The 24,045-nt window shown below is 34.6% G+C and overlaps 1 protein-coding gene across 1 annotated transcript; it reads right to left on the reverse strand.

Annotated features, from left to right (window-relative positions):
• Positions 1 to 5,398: 5,398 nt before the first annotated feature.
• On the reverse strand, positions 5,399 to 19,641 carry LOC129004360 (deoxyribose-phosphate aldolase). Its single transcript, XM_054432928.1, has 6 exons — positions 19,424 to 19,641; positions 18,994 to 19,190; positions 9,428 to 9,560; positions 7,612 to 7,902; positions 6,906 to 6,991; positions 5,399 to 6,425 (listed from the first exon to the last, which is right to left on the reverse strand). Exons 1-6 carry the CDS (start codon positions 19,449 to 19,451, stop codon positions 6,237 to 6,239), a joined length of 924 nt encoding a protein of 307 aa, XP_054288903.1. The 5' UTR covers positions 19,452 to 19,641; the 3' UTR covers positions 5,399 to 6,236.
• Between the last annotated feature and the right edge of the window lie 4,404 nt (positions 19,642 to 24,045).

Consider the following 24,045-nt stretch of genomic DNA (forward strand, 5'->3'; position numbering starts at 1 on the left):
TGATTGTAAATTTTCTAAGATTACAAACAGCATTATATACATTAAAAAATCTAGCTTTTAAAAATTGGGAGTCCCATAATAAAGCTGTTAACTTTAATCATTAAATAGGTAAATAAAAACTATTTAAAAAGATCTGTCAGGCTAGAAACCAATCAATATGTGTATGTAATTTGTATTAGTTTTTTTTTTAATAAGTAATTTTCACGATATCTAAATATATAAAAGGCAAAGCCCTCACTGACTGACTGACTCACTCATACTCACTCACTCACTCACTCATCACTAATTCTCCCACTTCCCATTTACCTAGGAGGCTGAAATTTGGTACACCGATTCTTTGGGCATTAAATAGGAAAACTAAGTAGTTTTTATTCTGATCGGGGATTCGGGCTCTGCCCCAGTGGCTCTGGAGTTTCCCATGTTAACCTTATGATTTTTCATATTTAAAAGGAATTTCTTAACAGCTGTTTCAATTAAACAAGTTGGTTCTGTTCTATGATGTTCAATAACATTAAAGTTACAAGGATTACCAACAGGGTGCAGCACTATTATTTTTTTTTTTAATTTATGACTACAGCCAATTTGCAGCCAAAAGGTGAGTGAGCGTAGCGAACGAACTTCAATCTGGAAGCGAGTTAGCGTAGCGAACGAGCTAACCTGAAGGCAAGTGAGCGGAGCGAACAAGCTCCAACCTAAAGGTGAGTGAGCGTAGCGAACGAACTTCAACCAGGACGTGATTGAACGAGCTAACTTGTGAAGTTAAACGGGGCAAAGCCCGCGGGTACAGCTAGTATTAAAATATGTTAAACAATATTCCTTTCTATTAAAACCAAAATAAAAAAGTTACATAATGCTCCTTTTCGTATGTAAACACTTTTATTTTCTTGACATTTGAATTAAAAACAAAAATAATATGACATTTAAAGTCGCAGTTGGGCCATGGCTAATCATTAATTCTGTAGCACTTAAATAGTTTACAAGCTGCTGGGGTGGCGGGCAGGTTGACTATCCAGACTATGTGTATGTGTAGCTAAATTACATACGATTGGTAGCGGGGACACTTTTTTAATTAATGGTTCCTGTGAGCACACTTTTAGCACAGTTTTTTGGCATGGTTTAGAGATCTGTAGCTGAAATGGGCGGGCTGGGTCATTTTATTACCCTTACCATTTAGGGGTTATATTTGTTTAGTAACGGGGGTGGCACACATTTTTTTTATTAACGATTCCCGTGAGCACACTTTCAGCACAGTTTTTTGGTATGGTTTATAGATCTGTAGCTGAAATGGGCGGGCTGGGTCATTTTATTACCCTTACCATTTAGGGGTTGTTTGTTAAGTAACGGGGGCGGCACGCTTTTTTTTATTAATGATTCCCATGAGCACACATTTAGCACAGTTTTTTGGTATGGTTTACAGATCTATAGCTGAAATGGGCGGGCTGGGTCATTTTATTACCCTTACCATTTAGGGGTTGTTTGTTAAGTAACGGGGGCGGCACGCTTTTTTTATTAATGATTCCCATGAGCACACTTTTAGCACAGTTTTTTGGTATGGTTTACAGATCTATAGCTGAAATGGGCGGGCTTGGTCATTTTATTACCCTTACCATTTAGGGGTTGTTTGTATAGTAACGGGGGCGACACACTTTTTTTATTTATGATTCCTGTGAGCACACTTTCAGCACAGTTTTTTGGTATGGTTTACAGATCTATAGCTGAAATGGGCGGGCTGGGTCATTTAATTATACCCTTACCATTTAGGGGTTATTTGTATAGTAACGGGGGCGAAACACTTTTTTTTATTAATGATTCCTGTGAGCACACTTTTAGCACAGTTTTTTAGCATGGTTTATAGATCTGTAGCTGAAATGGGCGGGCTGGGTCATTTTATTACTTTTACCATTTAGGGGTTGTTTGTATAGTAACGGGGGCGGCACACTTTTTTTTATTAATGATTCCTGTGAGCACACTTTTTTGGTATGGTTTATAGATCTGTAGCTGAAATGGGCGGGCGAGTCGTGATTCTGGCCCGCCAAAATACAATTGATTATATCATAATTATTATAAGAGCACACTTTTTTTAATAGCAGTTATAAAGAGCACACTTTTTTGTATACATTAAAAAAAAGTGTGCTGGAATGGGCGGGCCAGCTTCACGTCACTGTACCAAGTACGGTATGACAATCTGATTTAAAAAAAAATCTGACTACAAGCACATCTTCGAATAGTTAGCGTGATAATCGATCTAGGTTGCCTGTGACCTCTTGAGACTAGACAGACGAAGAATTAAATTAATTGTTGAACTGATAACTGGTCATGGAAGATTCAGGAAACATCTACAACGGATGGGCTTATATGATGGTGAACCGATCTGTAGGTACTGTGATAGGTCAGAAGAGACAGCTGATCACTTACTCTTTGATTGTATTGAGCTCTCTGACGCTAGATCGATAACTCTTGGAAATATGGCTAGAGGTAGATTTCTTCCTGAGGATGAACTAATTGGGAAGCTACAGGCATTCATTGGGCGCCTCAACTTGTAGGTCAACAAGAAAGCAATTAAGTATCTGGGGTGCGCAATAATTCGATTTCGGATGAAGTGCTTTAAGGTCTCGACCTGCCCCTGTCAGATAAGATAAGATAAAGTGTGCTGGAATGGGCGGGCCAGCTTCACGTCACTACTTGGTACTTGTTCATTTTTAGTACCAAATCGAAATCACCCATGGCATGGATGGCTCAGGGTATCAATTTAGGAGAGGAAAAATTCCATCCTAAGATCCACGAAATTAGCTAAGTTATACCATTGACTATTACGTTATTGGTTAAACTGTACATCTGCATTAGATAAGTTATATTTTTTTAAGATACGTGCTGAATCACAACTCAACATTTAAGGAAAAATATTTTTTTTCAAAATCCACTACTTTAATTAGGCAAGATTTGTGTGTTACATTTCTGACTATTTGACACGAAGGGTAAATTTCAGCTACTGCTAGTTGCGTTCGATGGTTTGGTTGGAACATGGAATTTGTAGCCAGGCCCGTGGTTTGCGTAATACACTACATGGCCAAGGGTTTCGAGAGATAGTTGCACCCCTCCCCCAACCTCTTGTGGGGAATTTTTCTCCTCCTTGCGCTCCTAACCAACCTAAAACCTCTTGCAATCCTGGGTCAAGGCCCTTTTAATAAACCCAAACCGATCCTGTTTTTATTCAGATTTTTCAGCTGACAAGATGTGCTGTCATCGTCATCATTCCCTGTGACGTGTGTAAGACCACCAAACTGAGAAGGGTGTGGCTGTTTTGTTGGATGTGGTGAAGAGCGGGAGGAGTGTGGAATCGGGAACTTTCGGTCGTGGCTCTACGCTATCTTTCCTCCCCACAGTGGTCCTTGGGATTATAAATATGTCTCTTTTGGATTATATTTTGCAACACTTAGTAATTATAGTATGGTTAAGTTTTTAGGAAAATGTTTATTATTTCTTGTTATCATAATTTATGCATTTATATTTGCCTCCGACAGAGAGAGAGTAGGGGTTTTCAATTCAACCTAGTGGGGTCAGCACAATGCCCATTGGTGAACTTGGCGGAAGGATATTTTTGCAAAGTTTTAGCGTCGCATCAGGACACTTGCCCATTCTGTCGTTTGCCAGGTTTACCTAACACATGTCACTTAATTCTTTCCTTTCTTTCACACATAATTAATTCTTTCTGCCATTTCGGCTTTCCCTCTTATAGTTGTTTTAATTCTCTAGTATTGCCACTCCCGTGGCCCCTTTATACAGTATTTATAACATTTTCACCTCTTTAAATTAAATTTATTTCTTATAAACCAGTGTAAAGTCAGTTTAGCAGTGAATCCTCCCTTTCCAGTCAACCAGGGTCGCATAGGAACAACATTTTGTGAACGCTCATTTGGACCTGATGGACTTTAGATATGTGCGTTATTCCGACATGAAGATCAAGACACCAACATACGAAGATAGTGTCAAGTGTTGTGCCTTCGTCTTGAGGACATTCTACCGTTTTACCTACCATCGCAACTCGACCCCGCGGCCGCTCCCTTGCCGCTCACGACGTCCTTTGACATAACACCAAAGGTACACTCATACATCATTCGTCTTAATTAACACCATATTAATCAAGTACGGGGTGGCCCAAAAAATAGGGACAATTTAAAAATGTCATTACTCAGCAGTTATAAAGGCTGGAGAGTTTGTTGATGCGGCAAATGAATGTTTAATAATAATAATAATAATAATTTTCGATGAAATGGCGACCATACAAAGTTGGTATTTTAAGCCAAGTATGAATGGAGATGAGTGTAGGATGAGTGGTGCGATCTTGTAGTCCTGTTAGTGACTAAGGCCGACATATTCCTTAGACACAGCTGTTAATTAATAGCCCATACAGCTAATGGCAACTAAGGGACCTACAGTTTATAGTGGAATCCGAACCACATTTTTGCCTTGGTATAAACGAATTGGTCTAATTATCAGGATAGTACTGCGGATAGTCGTAGTACTCACTCGTGCGGACGTTAATCCACACCAGAGAGTATCGCATCCACAGTGAATGCCTATAAATATGCACAATTTGATGCCATTTAGTGTATAGTTACTATGTATCATCAATGGTTACCGCAACATCATGCCTTTGTCCTAGAGACTTTTTTGAAGAATAATTTGTCTATCATTTCTACTCAACGTCAATTTCGTGTTCACTTCAATGTTGGCCGTAATGGTGCAACCCCAAAACAAAAACTATTCAAAGTTGGGCAAGTAATTTCCAGAACACGGCTTCTGCACTCAAAATCAAACCTAGTGGGAGACCTCAGACTGTTCGAACGCCGGAAAACGTTGAAATGGTTTGCGCGAGTGTGCTGCGTGTCCTAAGCGTCGAGCGTCCTAAGTGATCCGTTTGCAGAACATTGAATTTGAATTTAAATTTGCATAGGTTTGATTTTATACCATCTAGATATACCATCTTGATCTGATACCATCTAGATGGCAAAGATGAAATTAAGTGTCTATATAAATATGATGGAGGGAGTTCAGAAGTATTTGTAAATATCTGCATAATGTGTAAAACGATAGTAAAACCTCACTGAAATCATTCTAAGCTAAACGGTTACCAAGGTACCTACTCAAAGTTTTAAAATCAATATCCAAAATTGATCTACAACTCTTCAATTAATTGCTATTGCTACAAAAGCATTTTATTTCAATACTTGCTGGTGACATACCACTAACTCAATGCACAAACTATACTGTCAATGGTTATACTTTTTAAAGTATTATGCTACTAAGTATTAAAGCACTAAGAGGCTATTAAGTAGGGCTCAAGGTAATGAAAATTAAAACTCATTATTAAACAAAATATTTAAAAAAGTTTTATTTTATCATTGGCACATGATGATGTTATAAACTAGAAAAAACCGAAAGTTCTAAAATATAGATTTATAAAATAGTTATGCTTCATCTACTGTGGTACTTCTAATATTTTACCCATTTCTATATTAAATACACAACAAAATTTATCTTAATATGATAGTTTCTAATCAGTCTTAAATTGTTTTAACAGTCAGTTATCACAATTGGTAACAATAGGAAATTCTGCAATTTAAAATGTAACACACACTGCAATAACCTTACCAGCAAACGTGGGATGAATAAAAATGTCAAAACTTGTTTCCCTACAATTTTACATGGATAAACAAAGAAATAAGTAAACAAATTGAGTTATTTATCAAACATACTGAATGGAATAGCACTTACTTTTTCATCTTAATAAAACAGCAGTGTAAAAATTTTTAAAGAACATTTCTTTGTAAAAAACGCTTTAGGCTTCTTGCACATTCACCAATTTCAGACGTCCAAAATTAGTGAACGCATTTTAAGGTGAATATAAAATAATACAGGATGAGTGTAGAATGAAGTGGTTGATCAATGAAGCCTTCTACTAACTGATGTAAGGACTGACTAAGGGCCATTTAAACGCTCGAAGATCAAGAGCAGCAGCTGTGTCCAGTTTCTAACCATAAAAAAGTAGCATGGACTGTTTAAAATGGTTAGTCTCAACGTTTTAAAATGGAAAACTTACTAAGCAAAAAAATTATTAAAACCTCAAAAATTTAACAAAATTCGACAATTCTGAAACAAATATTGCTACTATAATCAAGCTAGGCCTACATAATATTTTAAAATATCAACCTTTATGACTTTTTACCTTTGCATAACTAATTGATCATGTTGACCTCCTCTTTTAAGGCACTTGCTACACTCGGCACCAAGGATGAAGTTCCTGAGGTTCCGATCCGGAACAGTTTGGGGTCGAGCCATTCGTCTCCGAGCTCCTGTTGGATCATGATCAACCAGCTGATTGCTTGCTCGGCTGTTCTGATTCCTCCAGCTGGCTTCAGCCCAACCTGCCACGGAATACGGATTTAATTAATGATGTAACAAGATGTAACAGGAGCTTAGGTGGATATTTTTGTGGGGGTAGCAGGCTAACCTGAGTATAGGAAAGAGTCCAAACTGGCATTAGAAGCAGAAACACTTTACAATTCACACCAAAATCAGAATGTTTGTTTATAAAGTGTTCTGTCTTTTGCCAGAGTGGGTCCTTTACATTCAGGTAAGCCTGATATTCGCACAGAAACTCTACAACTGCCTAGTTGGTTTCTATAACGTAATGTAATGTATGATGAATGATTTTTCTATAATGAAGCTTGTTATTATTTTTAATTTTATGCAAAGCAGATAGGTGTGCGACTAGTTCCAGTCGACAATGAAGCGTAACTTTTAACAACAACACAAACTTTTAAAGGACAATGGTCCTTTAGTTTTCATAATCCACAATAGTTTATAAATAGGCTAGCTTTTAGAAATGCACACATAGACAATACCTTGACGCCAGTTTTTTTGTAGAACTCTCTAATCGCTTGACACATGACCAGCCCCTCATGCATTGACATAGTGGTTGCTTCTTTGCCTGAAAAATGAAAATGTTGCAATAGAAATATTTAAAATCTACAATAATTGAAGAATGTAAATTGGCTACTATTGGGATCTACTCATGTGTCTAAATTTACAAGTGTAACATTGTCAGTGAAGCAGGCCCAGTATTTTTTTTTTTTTAATCTACAGAGTATCATTGACCTAAAGTAAAACTGAAAACAGTTTGTTAATCAAACCTTAAATCTATTTGCCGAAACACTACCGGTATTAGAAAGATTGTTGAATATGCTACGGGATCTCAGAAGATGCAGTGCAGTTAGTTGAGTCTGCTACAGTTATTAGCTTGACAACCCTTAAATTAATGGAATGCTTGAATCACATTTCAACAATGATCTGTTGGTAGTAAAAACAGTACCCATACACAACCAACAACAACAAACAGTACCCAGTGGTTGTCCTACAGTACTTCACTTAATTATGAAAAAGTAAATTAAAACAATAAAATTACCCAACAAAACCAATAGCAATAATTAAGATTGTAATATAATGATTGTAATTTTTCAGCAACAATGACATTTAATTAAACTAAACAAAGGGAAAATGACCAAGTTTGATAAAGTTATGAGATTCAAACATGATCTCAAATTAACTTACCAGTAGAAGTTTTAATGAAGTCAGCGCCGGCGAGCATAGCGACGACTGAAGCCTTATAAACGTTGGTCAAGGAGCCGCACTCCGTGACGGAGAGTATGACCTTTAGAGTAGCCTCGCCACAGGCCGCTCTCATCTGCACCAGCTCATTGTACAGCTCCGCCCAGTGACCCCTCAACACGAGGCTACGGTCTATCACCACATCAATCTCATCTGCACCCATGGCCACAGCGTAGTAGATCTCAGCGATGCGGGTGTGCAGTGGGAACTGTCCGGTCGGAAACCCAGCAGCGACTGAAAAATCACGGTTGTGAGTAGGCTACAGAATATGTTACGATGTAACTAAGTATCCGTAGTTGCTGGTTGTATCATGAGAAAAGTCAAAAGGTATTCAACGGATCAAAACTGGGCCCAGCTTTTCTAGATCATTTGACTTTAAATGGATTTGACAAAATAAACAACTGATCTTGGCCAGTAAATAACAAAGCTACTATTTCATTTAAATTCTAAACTCATTCTTCATTCTTCTTTGCCATAAAATATGCACTCTGTTGAGTCGAGCTACATAATCACATCTAATAAATCTAATCCAATCTTTAATAGCAAAGTAATATTTTAAGTGGGAACGTGTAGATAAATAACAAATAAGTCAATCAATAATTTGCAGGTAATCGGGTTGCATGTGCACACTATGGGCCCAATAGATAATTGTGCCCTCCCCCTCTCCTGCAGGGCGATTTTATTCTTCCTTGAGCCCCCGACAACCCATAAAATCTCTTGCCCCCCTGGACACGGGCCCATTTATTACAGAGGCTCTGATTACCAGCTTAAAGCTTTAAAAAATGCTCTCGTCAATAGCTACAAAGATCTATACTTTTAAAATCATTTGAAAAGGAACTCAATAATTTTAAAGTTAACTACCGGTACGTAACAGAATTCAGATAAACTTGGATTCCAGCTCTAATTAAAAAAGGCAAGAAAAGGTTTTTGAAGCTGTCTTTTTTTTCCTAGGACGCCAGGCACGAGCCCGGAAATGTTTTTCACATTACTTCAGGCTAGACCTAGGGGTTGCGGCATTATCACATTGATAAAATCCATTGGTGATTTGCTGGGATTTGAACCCGGGACCTCTGGAACCAAAGTCCCGTGCTCTAACCACTAGACCAGGTCACTCCCCCGCTGTTTCGTAGTATGTTATATTACTGTTATACATTCACTAAAATATGCCAAAATCTCTTTTCCAGTTTCATGATGAACCCTTGGAAAAAGTAACACATATCACTACTAGAAACTAAGTTAGATTTGTAATTAGACTGTAAATAAAAAAAAATAGTGATAAATCCCTAATACGTTCGCTACCGCAATAGTACTATGGACCAGCGACACACATATGCAACAGTCGGTTCCCACACATAGATTGTCGTCGTATATATGCGACAGCTGGTCACATTAAAGTAGACTGATGTTGCATATTTACGTCGGTGTCCAATGTTATTAAAAAGCTTATTATCTTCATAACGCTCATTTTAAGGCCCTGAATTCTCTGTAGTAGTCTACAGGGATGTCTGTCCCATGTGCCCATCACTTGGTCTGTGGATATGATGATTAGTGATGTCATATGATAGTTGGCCAAACTGTTTTTTACTTTGCTGCATCACTGGCCTGTGGTCTGTGTGTACTGTTAACTAAGTGACACCCGGTCTATGTGTAATATTAAAATGTATACCTCGTGTTGTGGCAATAACCGCAGTGTCGCAAATATGAGGCGATCGGCAGCCAACGTGTTAAACATAATTTTACAGTATCAAGTGAAAAATACCTGAAGCCACAAGAACAGTATTGTTGACACCAAGGGACTTGATAGCTGAAACTGCATCCCGGACTCTGGAAGGGTACACGCACACAGCGGCTAGCTGGACTTGCAGATTCTGATTTTTTAGTGGAAAAGCAGCCTGAAAGACAAATACTAATGTAGTATGGTCAGTATTTATTAGGCCTACCAAACTCTGAAATAGGACTACAAACAGTAGATAAAATACAAAATGATCATAAAAATAGGCAGTGGCGGTTCTGGGACTTTGTCAAGGAGACCCCCAGGGGGGTTCCGGGGACCCTCGGATAATTTGTTACTGTATTTTTAAAGCAGTTTGGTCACTTTTAAAGCTAGCCTACGTTGGTATTATACAGAGGCCACATATTTGCAGTGCGTTGCATCGGTTATGTTAGGTTGGGTTATCAAAAATATGTTTGTAGGACTTTCCTCGTTTTGTTATGAATCGAACGATACCAGATGAGTCATACTATTTATGATGTAACCTAACCTAACATAACCGCCACAGGGCACTGTATAAGGGAGGCCTCCATATAATACCAAAGTACCATATTTATATTTCCAGGGTACGATGGGAGGGTTTTAGCCCCTAGATATAGCTCCCCCCTCCCTGGAACTGCCATTGAAAATAGCCATTATTTTCATGATTAGGCTAAACCTTTTATGACTATGACCTAACATAGAGCCCTTACCAAGAATAACCAATCGTAAGAATAGCGGTTTAAAGATCACGTGAAAACCTTCTTAGACAATCAACATTTTATTTTGATAAACAAACCTACATACTTAACTTGGCCTAAGTTAAACAAAAACCAAACATCCAAAACTCAATTTAGGCCTATTGATGAAATAACTTCTTGATCAGCATTGTACGAGTTATTAAATTTACGGAAAATAAATAAAAGAAACGCATTATAATAACACTTAAACATATATTTACACTTATACTGTTACGAATTCGCCTATTGGGTCTGATGATGATTAGAGTGTCCAATCGAAATCGATCACCACTTAACATCTTTTTTGTAGGCTATATTTAACGTCTTGTGAGTAACAGTATAAGCATAAATATATGTTTTAGGTGTTATTATAAGCCGTTTCTTTTATTTACTTTCCGCCTATCAATTGTAACAATCGACAAATAAGACAGCTAGTCGGATAATGTCTGTGAAACTGCCAATAAACCAACATTAAGCTATGACGTCACGTCAGATCAGTAGATCAAGAAGGCCGTGGCATCAAAACTTCCTAACCTCAAATGCATGTATCAAAACTTTCTAACCTCAAACACATGTGTCACATGTCAAAACTTCCTAACCTCAAATACATTTTATGTTTAAATTACACCTTTTGAGCAGTTATTAAGTGTTTGTTTTACTAGTATACCATTTTTATGTTAATGCGGTGCCGAAATAAAGTGCAATGACCACTAATAACACTTGTTTTTATTCCATTGATATGTAGGCCTACTTCCACTAACCTCAAAGTGCATTTCACACTACAAACATACATCTGACTAGATTTATGTAGATTACTTTTATGGATTATGTTACATTATAAGTCAATACATGTGATAATAAAATAGCATGCCCATACGATGCTTATGATGGTTTCTATATGTGGTAACAGTTAGACCTGCTCCTTACCCAACTACCGATTTAACAGATTAAAAAAAAAACAATTATATTTTAAAATTCGCTCGATAAATTTTCATTATTTTAATGGAGAATGTTATTTACACGTCTACACATGTTATAATAAAATGGCAAGCCCATTCGATGCTTATGATGGTTGCTATGTGTGGTAGAAGTTAGGCCTGCTCCTTATTGAGCTACCGATTTTTTACAGATTCTAAAAAAATTATATTTCAAATTTAGCTGGATAAATTTTCATTATTTTTATGGAGTATGTTCTTCACACGTTTACACATGTTATAAAAAAATGGCAAGCCCATTCGATGCTTATGATGGTTGCTATATGTGGTAGAAGTTAGGCCTGCTGCTTATTGAGCTACCGATTTTTACAGATTCTAAAAAAAATTATATTTCAAATTTGGCTCGATAAATTTTGATTATTTTTATGGAGTATGTTATTTAGACGTATACACATGTTATAATAAAATGGCAAGCCCAGTCAATGCTTATGATTGTTGCTATGTGTAGTAGAAGTTAGGCCTGCTCCTTATTGAGCTACCGATTTTTACAGATTCTAAAAAAATTATATTTCAAATTTAGCTCGATAAATTTTCATTATTTTTATGGAGTATGTTCTTCACACGTTTACACATGTTATAAAAAAATGGCAAGCCCATTCGATGCTTATGATGGTTTCTATAGTTGGTAGAAGATAGTCCTGCTCCTTACTGAGCTACCGATTTTTCAGAAGAAAAAAATTATATTTCAAATTTCGCTCGATAAATTTTGATTATTTTTATGGAGTATGTTATTTACAAGTATACACGTGACATAATTAAATGGCAAGCCCATTCAATGCTTATGATGGTTTCTATAGGTGGTAGAAGATAGTCCTGCTCCTTACTGAGCTACCGATTTTTCAGAAGAAAAAAATTATATTTCAAATTTGGCTCGATAAATTTTGATTATTTTTATGGAGTATGTTATTTACAAGTATACACGTGACATAATAAAATGGCAAGCCCATTCAATGCTTATGATGGTTTCTATAGGTGGTAGAAGATAGTCCTGCTCCTTACTGAGCTACCGATTTTTCAGAAGAAAAAAATTATATTTCAAATTTGGCTCGATAAATTTTGATTATTTTTATGGAGTATGTTATTTACAAGTATACACGTGACATAATTAAATGGCAAGCCCATTCAATGCTTATGATGGTTTCTATAGGTGGTAGAAGATAGTCCTGCTCCTTACTGAGCTACCGATTTTTCAGAAGAAAAAAATTATATTTCAAATTTCGCTCGATAAATTTTCATTATTTTTATTGAGTATGTTATTTACACGTATACACGTGTCATAATTAAATGGCAAGCCCATTCAATGCTTATGATGGTTTCTATATGTGGTAGAAGTTGGGCCTGCTGCTTATTGAGCTACCGATTTTTACAGATTCTAAAAAAATTATATTTCAAATTTGGCTCGATAAATTTTCATTATATTTATGGAGTGTGTTCTTTACAGGTCTACACATGGTATAATAAAATGGCAAGCCCATTCGATGCTTATGATGGTTTCTATATGTGGTTTGTAGTTGATCCTGTCCTTTACTAGGAAGATACACTCGTTTGCATCGCTCAATCACGTCGTGGTTGAAGTTTGTTAGCGACGCATACTCACCTTTAGGTTGGAGTTTGTTCACTGCACTCACTTGCCTTCAGGTTTAGCTTGTTTGCTACGCTCACTCACCTTATGGTTGCAAATATAAATAATAAATAGTAATTCATTTATTAACAACATTTAATAACAAAATTAATTTCTAAAGGGAATTTTCCATATACCGTACCTTATGTTTTAACCATAATTTTTACTTGTAATAATTTTACCACTGGGTAAATTTACCTTAATTAAACTTATTTTTAAAAATTTCACTTTATATTAATTTTAATGAGGTTTTCATTATTTAGCTAAGCCTTTACATTATATGTTACAGTGACAATTTTTAGTGTTTTTTAGATTGCAGCCTCCTCCTCCCCTTATAGCTGCTCCTTACCTCGCCATAATTTTACCACTGGGCCATTTTATCTTAAGTAAGCTCACAAATTGCCAACAATGGTTTATCTTTATGTTTAGGCTTTACATTATATGTTACATTGAATATTTAAATTTTTGTATTGCAGCCTCCTCCACCCCTTTATAGCTGCTCCTTACCTCGCCATAGTTTAAACCCTTACCACTGTTTCATTTTGACTGTAGGCCAATATTAGATATAAAAACCTTGAGCATGATTTTAGTAAATATTAGTAAGATTTTTAACAGTGTTCTCATGTGGTTTTTAATGTAATAATGATAATCACTGTTTAATTTAAATATAAATTTTACAGCCTCTAATTTTCAAAGACTTAGAGACAGTGAATGAAGGCAACCTATTACTCTTATTTTTGTTGTTGTAAATATTTAGTTTGGTAGTACCTGCATAAAATACAAAAGAAATCTATGTGTTCTAACACTTGAGTAGAACATGGCACATCAGGTGGTAAGCAATTTCCACCACCTTTCTTACTAGTGTGAAACCACCTTTTACAAGCAGTACATTCAACGCAAAAGTCATTTTGGTTTCTTGGTGAGTCGGGAAATTGTACATTGCAAATGTAACATGTATTAACCATATAGCCTGAATAGCTAAGGAGCTTTTTGAATAACAAAATTCTATGTTGGTCTGCATCAAACATCAAGTCTATTGAACCATTTGTTTTTAATTGTTCTATGAAATACAAAATGAATACACCACAATTGTAACTGTCAGTTTGAACAGGATGTCTTAAATGGCCATGTTGCCATGTTTTGACTAAGTCATCAAACTTAGTGTTGGTTATGTTTGAGTAAAATTTGAGAAAGTTATTAAATATATACTTTTTTCTGTTAGGATTGACAAAATCTGATGAAGGATCAATAAGGTAAAATGTATGGTCCTTCACGTTTGCATAGCCTAAAACCCAGTGTACGTTATCAATGTTCAATGGGAAAAATAGCTGTTCTGCAACAGAAATATCTGCAATTGATTTTGTAATCAACCAGTGGTCAGGTTTGATATATTCTCCTTGGACAAGACTTAACGTTGCAACATTGTCATGAATTATTGAACTGTTATGGTTGTCTTTTCCCATGAGCATAAGCCCTACAGCCTCTATGACAGAGTTGTCCAGCCAAGATTTGCCCCGTAACAGTTCAATATCATTAATGTACAAGCAACACTTAGAGTTGTTTCGACCTTCGATGGAACAAACAATGTAATTGTTTCTCTGTGTTAATTGAGTATAATAGTTAGGGTCAGAAATCAAGCCATTATCTAAAATCAGATTTGTTATCGTTAATTGGTGTTCATGTGTCATAACGTAAGGTTTTTGAACATGATTTTGCAAGTACTTAGATTGAAAATAGCTTGGGCGAGTTATCTTAGAGGGTTTTTCCCAAGACTCCTCGACAACATCCATGTCTTCATCTGACAGCAAAAGCTGTCCAGTTTTATTATTTTCCGGTGCTGCCTGTGATTTAGAATTGTTTTTAGATTTAGTGCTCAATTTTAAATGTCTTTTAACAACATTATTCCTCGGTTTACGAACACAACAACCTTCCTTTGGTATGTTTAGTGTGATTTCTTTGCAACGGGCCTCAATAACCTTTCTTATCAGCCTAATAAACCTGTTAGCTCTGAGATTAGTTTGTCCCTTTAAAATAACATTTTTAACCATACCAAACCAACTTTCAACCGGGGCATTGCTTAATCTCTTTAATGCTTTAACATTAACTTTGCTTTTTAACAATATGGCAGACCACAGTGGTAAAAAAGCTACAAATCTCTTAGCAATGAGAATTGCTAATTTTGGGCAGTAAAACGGATTCTTATTAGGCCTACAGTCTAAATTTGAGCTGTCAGGGCTATTTTCTTTAGATAAAGGACAAAGGTCTAAATCGGCTTTATTTTCATCATTTAAAGAACTTACAACTAAACCATGCATAGCAAACAATTCAGCCTTAGTGTAACAAATTTCGTTAAAGAATGGACTTTTTTTGTATAAAGTTGTGCAACTTGTATCTTATGAAACATTTCATCTGTACATTCATTTTCACTATCAAAATCTGTTTCAAATGTGCTTTCCTCAACAGTGCATTCAAAGTTTAAAATACCTAAAGCGTATTGGACTTCAGAGTTGTTGTTATAGGTCATTAGTACAGTGAAGGTGTGACTCAATATTGTTTTAATTTTTTCATATGAAGTACAGTTTATGATAAAACAAAGTATTTGTAAAGCAAACTGTTTAATTGATTTTCGTTCCTTTGACTGCAAATTTAATGTTGCTGCATGTATATTATTTACACATATTTTCACAAAATGGCAACAGCAGACATGTACAGTAACTGTGACCGGTTGCACACTGGCTTTGTTATGTACAAAGTTGTGGCAATGGATTAAGTATGAAGTAAGGTCCATTTTGTTCCATTGAACAATAACAGCTTCGATTAGGGCCCAGCTAAAGTCTACAACAACCCGTTGAGCAAGAGGCCACTTATTTTCTTGAATAAGAAAATCTTTAAGTTTTAATAACCAACCCCCAATAGAAATGGCATTATGTTTGCAAGTAATATATTCAGACAATGGTAAAATTGAACCATCAGTTTGGAATACGATACTATAATATAACACTCTTTTACCATTACATTGATCAACTGGACGTACAACCTTGCCAGTTGCATCCAGATGTAGGACAAAATCACTTTTTAATTGCTTATTTTTTTCTTTTGCTAAGCAGGCAACATGTAAAACATCTTTGCTATAAATAATAGCTTCAAAGGGATGTGTTACATGTTGCAAATACCTATGTTCTGGATCACTTTGTTGGTCTCTCATTAAAAATAAATCGGTTAGGCAATCTTTATGTAAGTCATCCTTAGCTAATTCTTCTGATTTAGCCAACCTTAAAACACTATAAGATTTTGCATCTTGTATATTGTTTAATTGCACACCCTCAACATCACACTTCTTGACACTCTCCAATCTAATAATAGATGCACTTGTTTGCATGAGTTTTTCTTTCATGATATCTCTAGCAACTCCACTTAATTCTCTAGTTTTTTTTTTAGGGTGTATACATTCATTCACATTAGTATAAACATTTACCTTAATCGAATTGGATTCTTTGTGATTACAACAATCCAATCTGAATGTGGTAACATAATTATGACCACAATAACAATAAATAGACATTAACTTCTTTGAAGGTTGTTTACAATAGTTGACATTGTTCATTTGAAAGATGCAGCCTTTACTTACAGAAAACAAACAATCAGATATTATATTACTTTGGGATAAGTTTTTGTTAATAATTTACCTTTTTCATCTAAAAAAAATTTGAAATATAAAAATATAAAATTTGAAATTTGAAATATAATTTTTTTTTTCTGAAAAATCGGTAGCTCAGTAAGGAGCAGGACTATCTTCTACCAACTATAGAAACCATCATAAGCATTGAATGGGCTTGCCATTTAATTATGTCACGTGTATACTTGTAAATAACATACTCCATAAAAATAATCAAAATTTATCGAGCGAAATTTGAAATATAATTTTTTTCTTCTGAAAAATCGGTAGCTCAGTAAGGAGCAGGACTATCTTCTACCACCTATAGAAACCATCATAAGCATTGAATGGGCTTGCCATTTAATGATGTCACGTGTATACTTGTAAATAACATACTCCATAAAAATAATCAAAATTTATCAAGCGAAATTTGAAATATAATTTTTTTCTTCTGAAAAATCGGTAGCTCAGTAAGGAGCAGGACTATCTTCTACCAACTATAGAAACCATCATAAGCATTGAATGGGCTTGCCATTTACGTATGACATGTGTATACGTCTAAATACCATACTCCATAAAAATAATGAAAATTTATCGAGCCAAATTTGAAATATAATTTTTTTATCTGAAAAAAACCGTAGCCCAGTAAGGAGCAGGCCTATCTTCTACCACCTATAGAAACCATCATAAGCATTGAATGGGCTTGCCATTTAATTATGTCACGTGTATACTTGTAAATAACATACTCCATAAAAATAATCAAAATTTATCGAGCGAAATTTGAAATATAATTTTTTTCTTCTGAAAAATCGGTAGCTCAGTAAGGAGCAGGACTATCTTCTACCAACTATAGAAACCATCATAAGCATTGAATGGGCTTGCCATTTACGTATGACATGTGAATACGTCTAAATAACATACTCCATAAAAATAATGAAAATTTATCGAGCGAAATTTGAAATATAATTTTTTTCTTCTGAAAAATCGGTAGCTCAGTAAGGAGCAGGACTATCTTCTACCACCTATAGAAACCATCATAAGCATTGAATGGGCTTGCCATTTAATGATGTCACGTGTATACTTGTAAATAACAAACTCCATAAAAATAATCAAAATTTATCGAACGAAATTTGAAATATAATTTTTTTCTTCTGAAAAATCGATAGCTCAGTAAGGAGCAGGACTATCTTCTACCACCTATAGAAACCATCATAAGCATTGAATGGGCTTGCCATTTACGTATGACATGTGTTTACGTCTAAATAACATACTCCATAAAAATAATCAAAATTTATCGAGCGAAATTTGAAATATAATTTTTTTCTTCTGAAAAATCGGTAGCTCAGTAAGGAGCAGGACTATCTTCTACCAACTATAGAAACCATCATAAGCATTGAATGGGCTTGCCATTTACGTATGACATGTGTATACGTCTAAATAACATACTCCATAAAAATAATGAAAATTTATCGAGCGAAATTTGAAATATAATTTTTTTCTTCTGAAAAATCGGTAGCTCAGTAAGGAGCAGGACTATCTTCTACCACCTATAGAAACCATCATAAGCATTGAATGGGCTTGCCATTTACGTATGACATGTGTATACGTCTAAATAACATACTCCATAAAAATAATGAAAATTTATCGAGCGAAATTTGAAATATAATTTTTTTCTTCTGAAAAATCGGTAGCTCAGTAAGGAGCAGGACTATCATCTACCACCTACAGAAACCATCATAAGCATCGAATGGGCTTGCCATCTTATTATGGCATGTATATACGTGTAAATAACATACTCCATAAAAATAGTAAACATGAATCAAACCAGATTTGAATAATACACTTTACTCATTCTGTTGATTGTACCAGTTGAAGCTGTTTTTGTTTACTGTAACACTGTTACATTCTCGTACGTCTGGAGTATATTTTGTGATTCAATATTATGGTATAAGAGTAACAGTGTTATATCATTATTTTTTTCGGATGTGCCTTGGTTACATTTATTAATCAAATTAATAAAATTTAATATTAAAATAGGCTGAAAGGAATGTTTACATATCTTTGTTGCGAGTAATGCACTTTGAGGTTAGTGGTTCATAGAGTGATACAATGGAATAACAACAAGTGATATTAATGGTTATTGTACTTTATTTAGGCAACTCAGTTATATAAAAATGGTACATTAGTAAAACAAACACTTAAACACTGCTCAAAATATATGATTTCCACATATTTCAGTGAATCATGCATTTGAGGTTAGGAAGTTCTGAAGCCACGGCCTTCTTGATCTGCTGATCTGACGCTGACGTCATAGCTTAATGTTGGTTTATTGGCAGTTTTACATCCATAGTCGGATATTCAAGTTCTGCCTAATAAAATTTACATTTAGGTAAATTCAAAACAGGAATAAAATTAATGCTGTACGCTTAGGACTATTATTAGGCCTAGCTTTTCAAAATTTTATTAATAAATAAGTTATGTTAGGCCCGCCGTGATAGGACTTAACTTATGTGCTATCGATAATAGCCCACTTATTTTAATTAAAAATAACATTAAAACGTTACCTGCTGGCATAGCTTTTCAATTGAAGCTGGAGTTTCGTTTCCGACCAGTAACGATAAATCAACACAGGTTAACGATTTTTTTAACCAGTCTTCATTTGATTTTTCAGCAATATTATTTTTGGAGGTAAAACTTGCTGTTGCCACTTTGGTTTTTATTTCAGAATCGTTGACTTCTATGCTGTTGATCCAGGAAATATCTAAATTAGATAAAATAGGTTTGTACGGTTTTCAGCTAAACTTATTTTTAAGTTATAGGCTATAGCCTAGGCCTACAAATGCAAAGGACAAGATGCTCACCTGATGCCTAGGTTAAATTTTTTTCTCTTGTTGAGTATTCTTTTTGAGGTATTAAAATAGTACATAGCCTATAGGATAACTTAGTAAGTTAAAGCTACTGAATACTCAACTGTATTATCAAAAACCTACTTACCCAAATCATGAATCTTGTTTATTGGCATCACAGAATGTTTAGGTCGCTCGGTTGAGGATAAATAGAGGTAGGCCTACCTTAAATTAATAATAAATGAGGAGGTTTAGTGGATAAGGTTTCTAATTTCCTAAGACTTTACTTAGTTTCTAAACCTGGATCAAAACAACAAAGCGATAATGATGACAATTAAAATTGACAACTATGATCAAAACAACAGAACAGAACAGAACTAACAGTAACAGATAACAGACGAGACGATGCGAGGCGAGGAGATGGAGGAGATGCGACGAAATTAAATTTACGACCGTCTACATGCAGAAATGCAGTGTAACAGCTCCTGTTACTGGTTACTACTAATGTAAAGGTTTCTGCTACTTTGGAACTAACCCGTCTAGATGCTCCATTACTGCCGAAGAGTTTACTCCGCTGCGCACTTAATTCATAATTTATAATTACTGTGGCAATTATAGTTAATTTATAATTACTGTAGGCATATATTTAGATTACGTTTGCAGGTCGTGTTTTCAAGTTGTTGGGTCAGGTTGGATAGGTTTATTTTCTTACGCTCATGCGGAGTAAATGCACGGAATTTCTGCACGTAGACGGTCGTAGGTGATGACAGTTTCTTTCATTTAGATAAATCTATGCTCTATTACTACCCATGAAACTACGCAGTTTTGAGTGTTAACAACTTTTATGGGGCCCAATAGATAATTGTGCCCCCCCCCTTCCTGCAAGGCAATTTTATTCTTCCTTGAACCCCCGACAACCCATAAAATCTCTTGCGCCCCTGAACAGAGCAAGGCATTCAAGTAAAAAAAATATGTAAATTTAGGGTCTATTATTTTAGAATTAATTTTATGATTCGTGCTTTATTGTTTGGTTATTGGTTATATAACTAGAGGATGAGTTATTGTTTATGATTATTTAGTTTTATTTGGTCAAACGGGATTTTAAATTACTGTAATGACAAGAAACAAATTGTAAACCAAACACGACATCTACAGTGCACCGGACAGAACGAACGATAAGTGTTCAAGTGTTCCATAAGGATGGGGAATCTACTAAGGGAGTATGTTTTATCTATAATTTTATTGAATCGTCAATCATTCCATTAGTCGTGTCATTGAATTTAGAACTTGACATCACCCCGAAACTATATTATTCTCATTTGAATGAGATGAAAAATTATTGGTTGTGTGTACTGTGTAAATAAATAGAACCATCCTTACTTATAGCGAATATTTTTTTCCAGAAACAATACAATTGCAAAGTTTTGAAATTTTAAACATGTAAAAAATTGCAGCACACACATAATTTAAAATGATTTTAGATGTTTATTGTGTGTGTTCGTAGTTTCAGCTTGGATTAAATATACGAATCCTTAGATTTATTTCCCTCCTCATGGATCAGCTGAAGCATAGAGTTGGTTATGACAATATTGTAGACCAAAAGAATTCATTTATTGTAAATTGGCAAGAAACAAGTAACTTGAAATCACAAGTAACTATGTTATAGACAAACTGGGGCCCTCATAATAAAGTACAAACTAATATCAAAGATTACATATGCTAACGCAAAAAGTACATTGCGTTAGCATATGTAATCTTTGCTAATATTAATAGTAAATCAGCTGATCACCCAATGCAAATCTAATGGAAATTACAAATTACAAGTTGTAACTTTTAACTTGTAGTTTATTATGAAATGACCCCCTGTTTGTAATAATCTTACCACGCAAATTTTGTAAAGGGTTAAGGCCAGCTATGTTAAAACAGTTCATTCTTATATTTTAACTCATTAGATTCATACATTACATCATATAGGTACTGTAGACTACACTTTGAGACATAAAGATCCAAACGATGGGTTGGATGTGTTTTGTTGTTATAAATTATCCTTTCAAATCCACCAAAGAAGTATTAAACATTCGTTTGTTTGACAGAATTTACAAGGAGAAACTTGTTTTGGTGACCTTTTTTACGTATGTCTCCTATTTTATTTGCTGCGAACTTACGCTAGAGTCATTTATTATTTTATTGAAACTTTGATATCTGACTATATCGTATTTGTGAACAATACGAAATCAAAATGTATCGGTAAATCAAATCAAAATACACATTTTCAATGATCTAAATATAATAACATAATAATATAATAATAATATAATAATAATATAATAAAATAATTATAACATGTAAATACAAGTTCTTTTTCAGAAAGTATTTTTGAATACAAATGTTAAATAAAAGATTACATTAACATCCATATCTGCTGATGAAAATACAATATTGCCAATTCACCAGTTGGTATAGCGGGAGCGGGTATTCAGGAGTCAAAGTGTTAAGCATTATACACGATTTCAAGTAAACATGTTTGAAAATAAAAGCATTAAAAAATTGAAATTTTTACATGACTCCTGCTCACACTGGAAAGTCTTTCAGCATAGGGTGTGGTCTAAAACAGTTTTAAAATTAGTTAGCCTATTTACTATAAGACCTATGTTTTATCTATGACAAGACTTAACGCATTTACGCATACCACCCACTAGGTAAATACCAGGCATTGGGTGGAATGTATAAAGCATGCAAATGCTGCATTTCCGTTGTTTGAACAACATGCCAATAACATTAGTTCCTAGCGATTTAACCCCGTTTAATGCTACTGGTGTGTTGAAATGCGCTTGAAGTGCATGTCGCTACGGTAGTTCTACATACATTGGTACATTGGTACATGTATATTACTTTATATATATATATATATTATATACATGTCCCGTCAAAGTAGTTGAGTTTAGTTACGTTAAACATTTATTTCAAGTTAGTTGAGGTAGGTTGCAACGTTGTAGTAGGCAATTGTTTAGAATCTACTTAAAATACAAAAATAAATTTTAAAATTAACAAAAGATAGTGAGTTGTGAGTGGTTATATTGCTTGCCTTCCTGTCCTGTAGTTAGGTGGTTCATATATTGTAACATTTGATTTAGTTTGAAATTTACAGAAAATAAGCACTAAAAATGTATCCCTGCGTTCAATGAGGTTTTCGGAGAAAGTGTAACTACAGTAAAATAAAAATATTTTAAAAACTATTTTAGTTTTAATAGTTTGTAGCCCATGGTGGGTTCACTAATATTTGTATCATATAATATACATTTTTTGTTTTAAACGACAACCCAAACTCTTCTGTTATTTGGTCGTCCTAACAATGTTTATCCAGTATTAAGTGAGCCAATACCTTTCGCCGAACTTTGTATTTCTTTCGTCCTCTGAGAAAATATTTGCTTTGTGGGGACATCTTCAAAGTCTGATTCAGCCAATTGATTTCTATATGAGTTTTATGTTGCATTTAACATTTTCAAATATTTAGTATGTATGTACGTATTTTACAATATCATAAATTACAAATATTTACACAGTATTGCTTTAATTTATCGAATCAACTTCATTTTTACAGCCACTTTTTCTGTTAATATTTCAATCGCTAGATTCATAAAGTTTAACTCAGAAATGGGTCACCTTTAACAGTTATCACGTAGAATTAAAGTCTTATTTGCACCATAATTTATGTATAGATTTGTGAAATTATACTGATTAAACTGATAAAAAGAAATTTTTGATAGCTTGCCTTAGTGATTGATTCTATTGACTTGTTCTCTATAACATAACATTTCCAAGTTCCCCGTGTATTGCTAGACTTAGCAGTTCAGTCCCCGCAACTCACACAACTTGCTACTTAATCCCTCGGCTTATCAGAGTAGGAACTTTGGCGGCCAACCTCAGATATTCAGCAACTTAGTCAATTTCATTGATGTAGTCGATCGGAGTTAACAAAAGTTAACAATAATAGGTCGTTATACAACACATTCCACCTACTTAAAGTATTGAAACCTTAATACTTTAATATTTCCTGTGATACCACCATTTGATACTGTTTTTTTATCGATACGTGTAATTTTACAGTATACGTGTATGAGTTTATCTACTCGTGTTAAAAGGATTTAAAAGAACTACTTAAGGGGTTTGTTTTAAAAAATTGGTTTGAAATTGCTCAGTTAATATTCTATTCCTTCTATTCACGTATTGAAAAGTATTACGTAAGTACGTATTGTAAAGTATACTAAGAATTTTAAATCACTGTATAAAGTATCGAGACAATGGCTTTGAATTGCAAATACATTATGATTCTTATAAACTACTTAAGAACCATGATAGTTTCGGATGTCTTTATCCGTTTTGTACTGCAAGTGACTATGGTATTATCTTAATTTTCATCTTAACTGTCATTGACGATTGTTATGTTCTCAGTTCTCGAACAATCTCAGTACTTAACCCAGATAACTTCATTGTATTGTTGACACTAAAATGTAGATTTAAATATGAACCGAATGCTACTTAATCTTAATATATTTTACGTGGTGGAAAATAATTGTTCCTAAAACACACTTGTTACTGAGTTGAGATTATATTTTAACTACTGGATCAATTCAGATTGCAAAAACCTTGTATATTGTCTCATTTCTCCAATTATAATAATTTCATTACCACAGGAAAGCCTGAAGTATTAAGTTAAAGTTATTAAGTTTGATAAATGGGTCGTGGTAACTGTGCATGTCTTTTCAAATT

The sequence above is a fragment of the Macrosteles quadrilineatus genome, unplaced genomic scaffold (genome assembly GCF_028750875.1).
Source record: "Macrosteles quadrilineatus isolate MER2022 unplaced genomic scaffold, UCM_ALF_1.0 Scaffold_9__3_contigs__length_116548681, whole genome shotgun sequence".
Classification (NCBI taxonomy): Eukaryota; Metazoa; Arthropoda; class Insecta; order Hemiptera; family Cicadellidae; genus Macrosteles; species Macrosteles quadrilineatus.

What these genes read in the sequence shown, in the direction of transcription:
- LOC129004360 (XM_054432928.1), bottom strand. Translation starts at nt 19,451, where the DNA reads ATGCCAATAAACAAGATTCATGATTTGG. An exon ending in CTTCATTAAAACTTCTACTG is followed by an intron (nt 6,992 to 7,611) that starts GTAAGTTAATTT and finishes TTCATTTTTCAG; the next exon opens with GCAAAGAAGCAACCACTATG. An exon ending in ACAAAAAAACTGGCGTCAAG is followed by an intron (nt 6,426 to 6,905) that starts GTATTGTCTATG and finishes ATTCCGTGGCAG; the next exon opens with GTTGGGCTGAAGCCAGCTGG.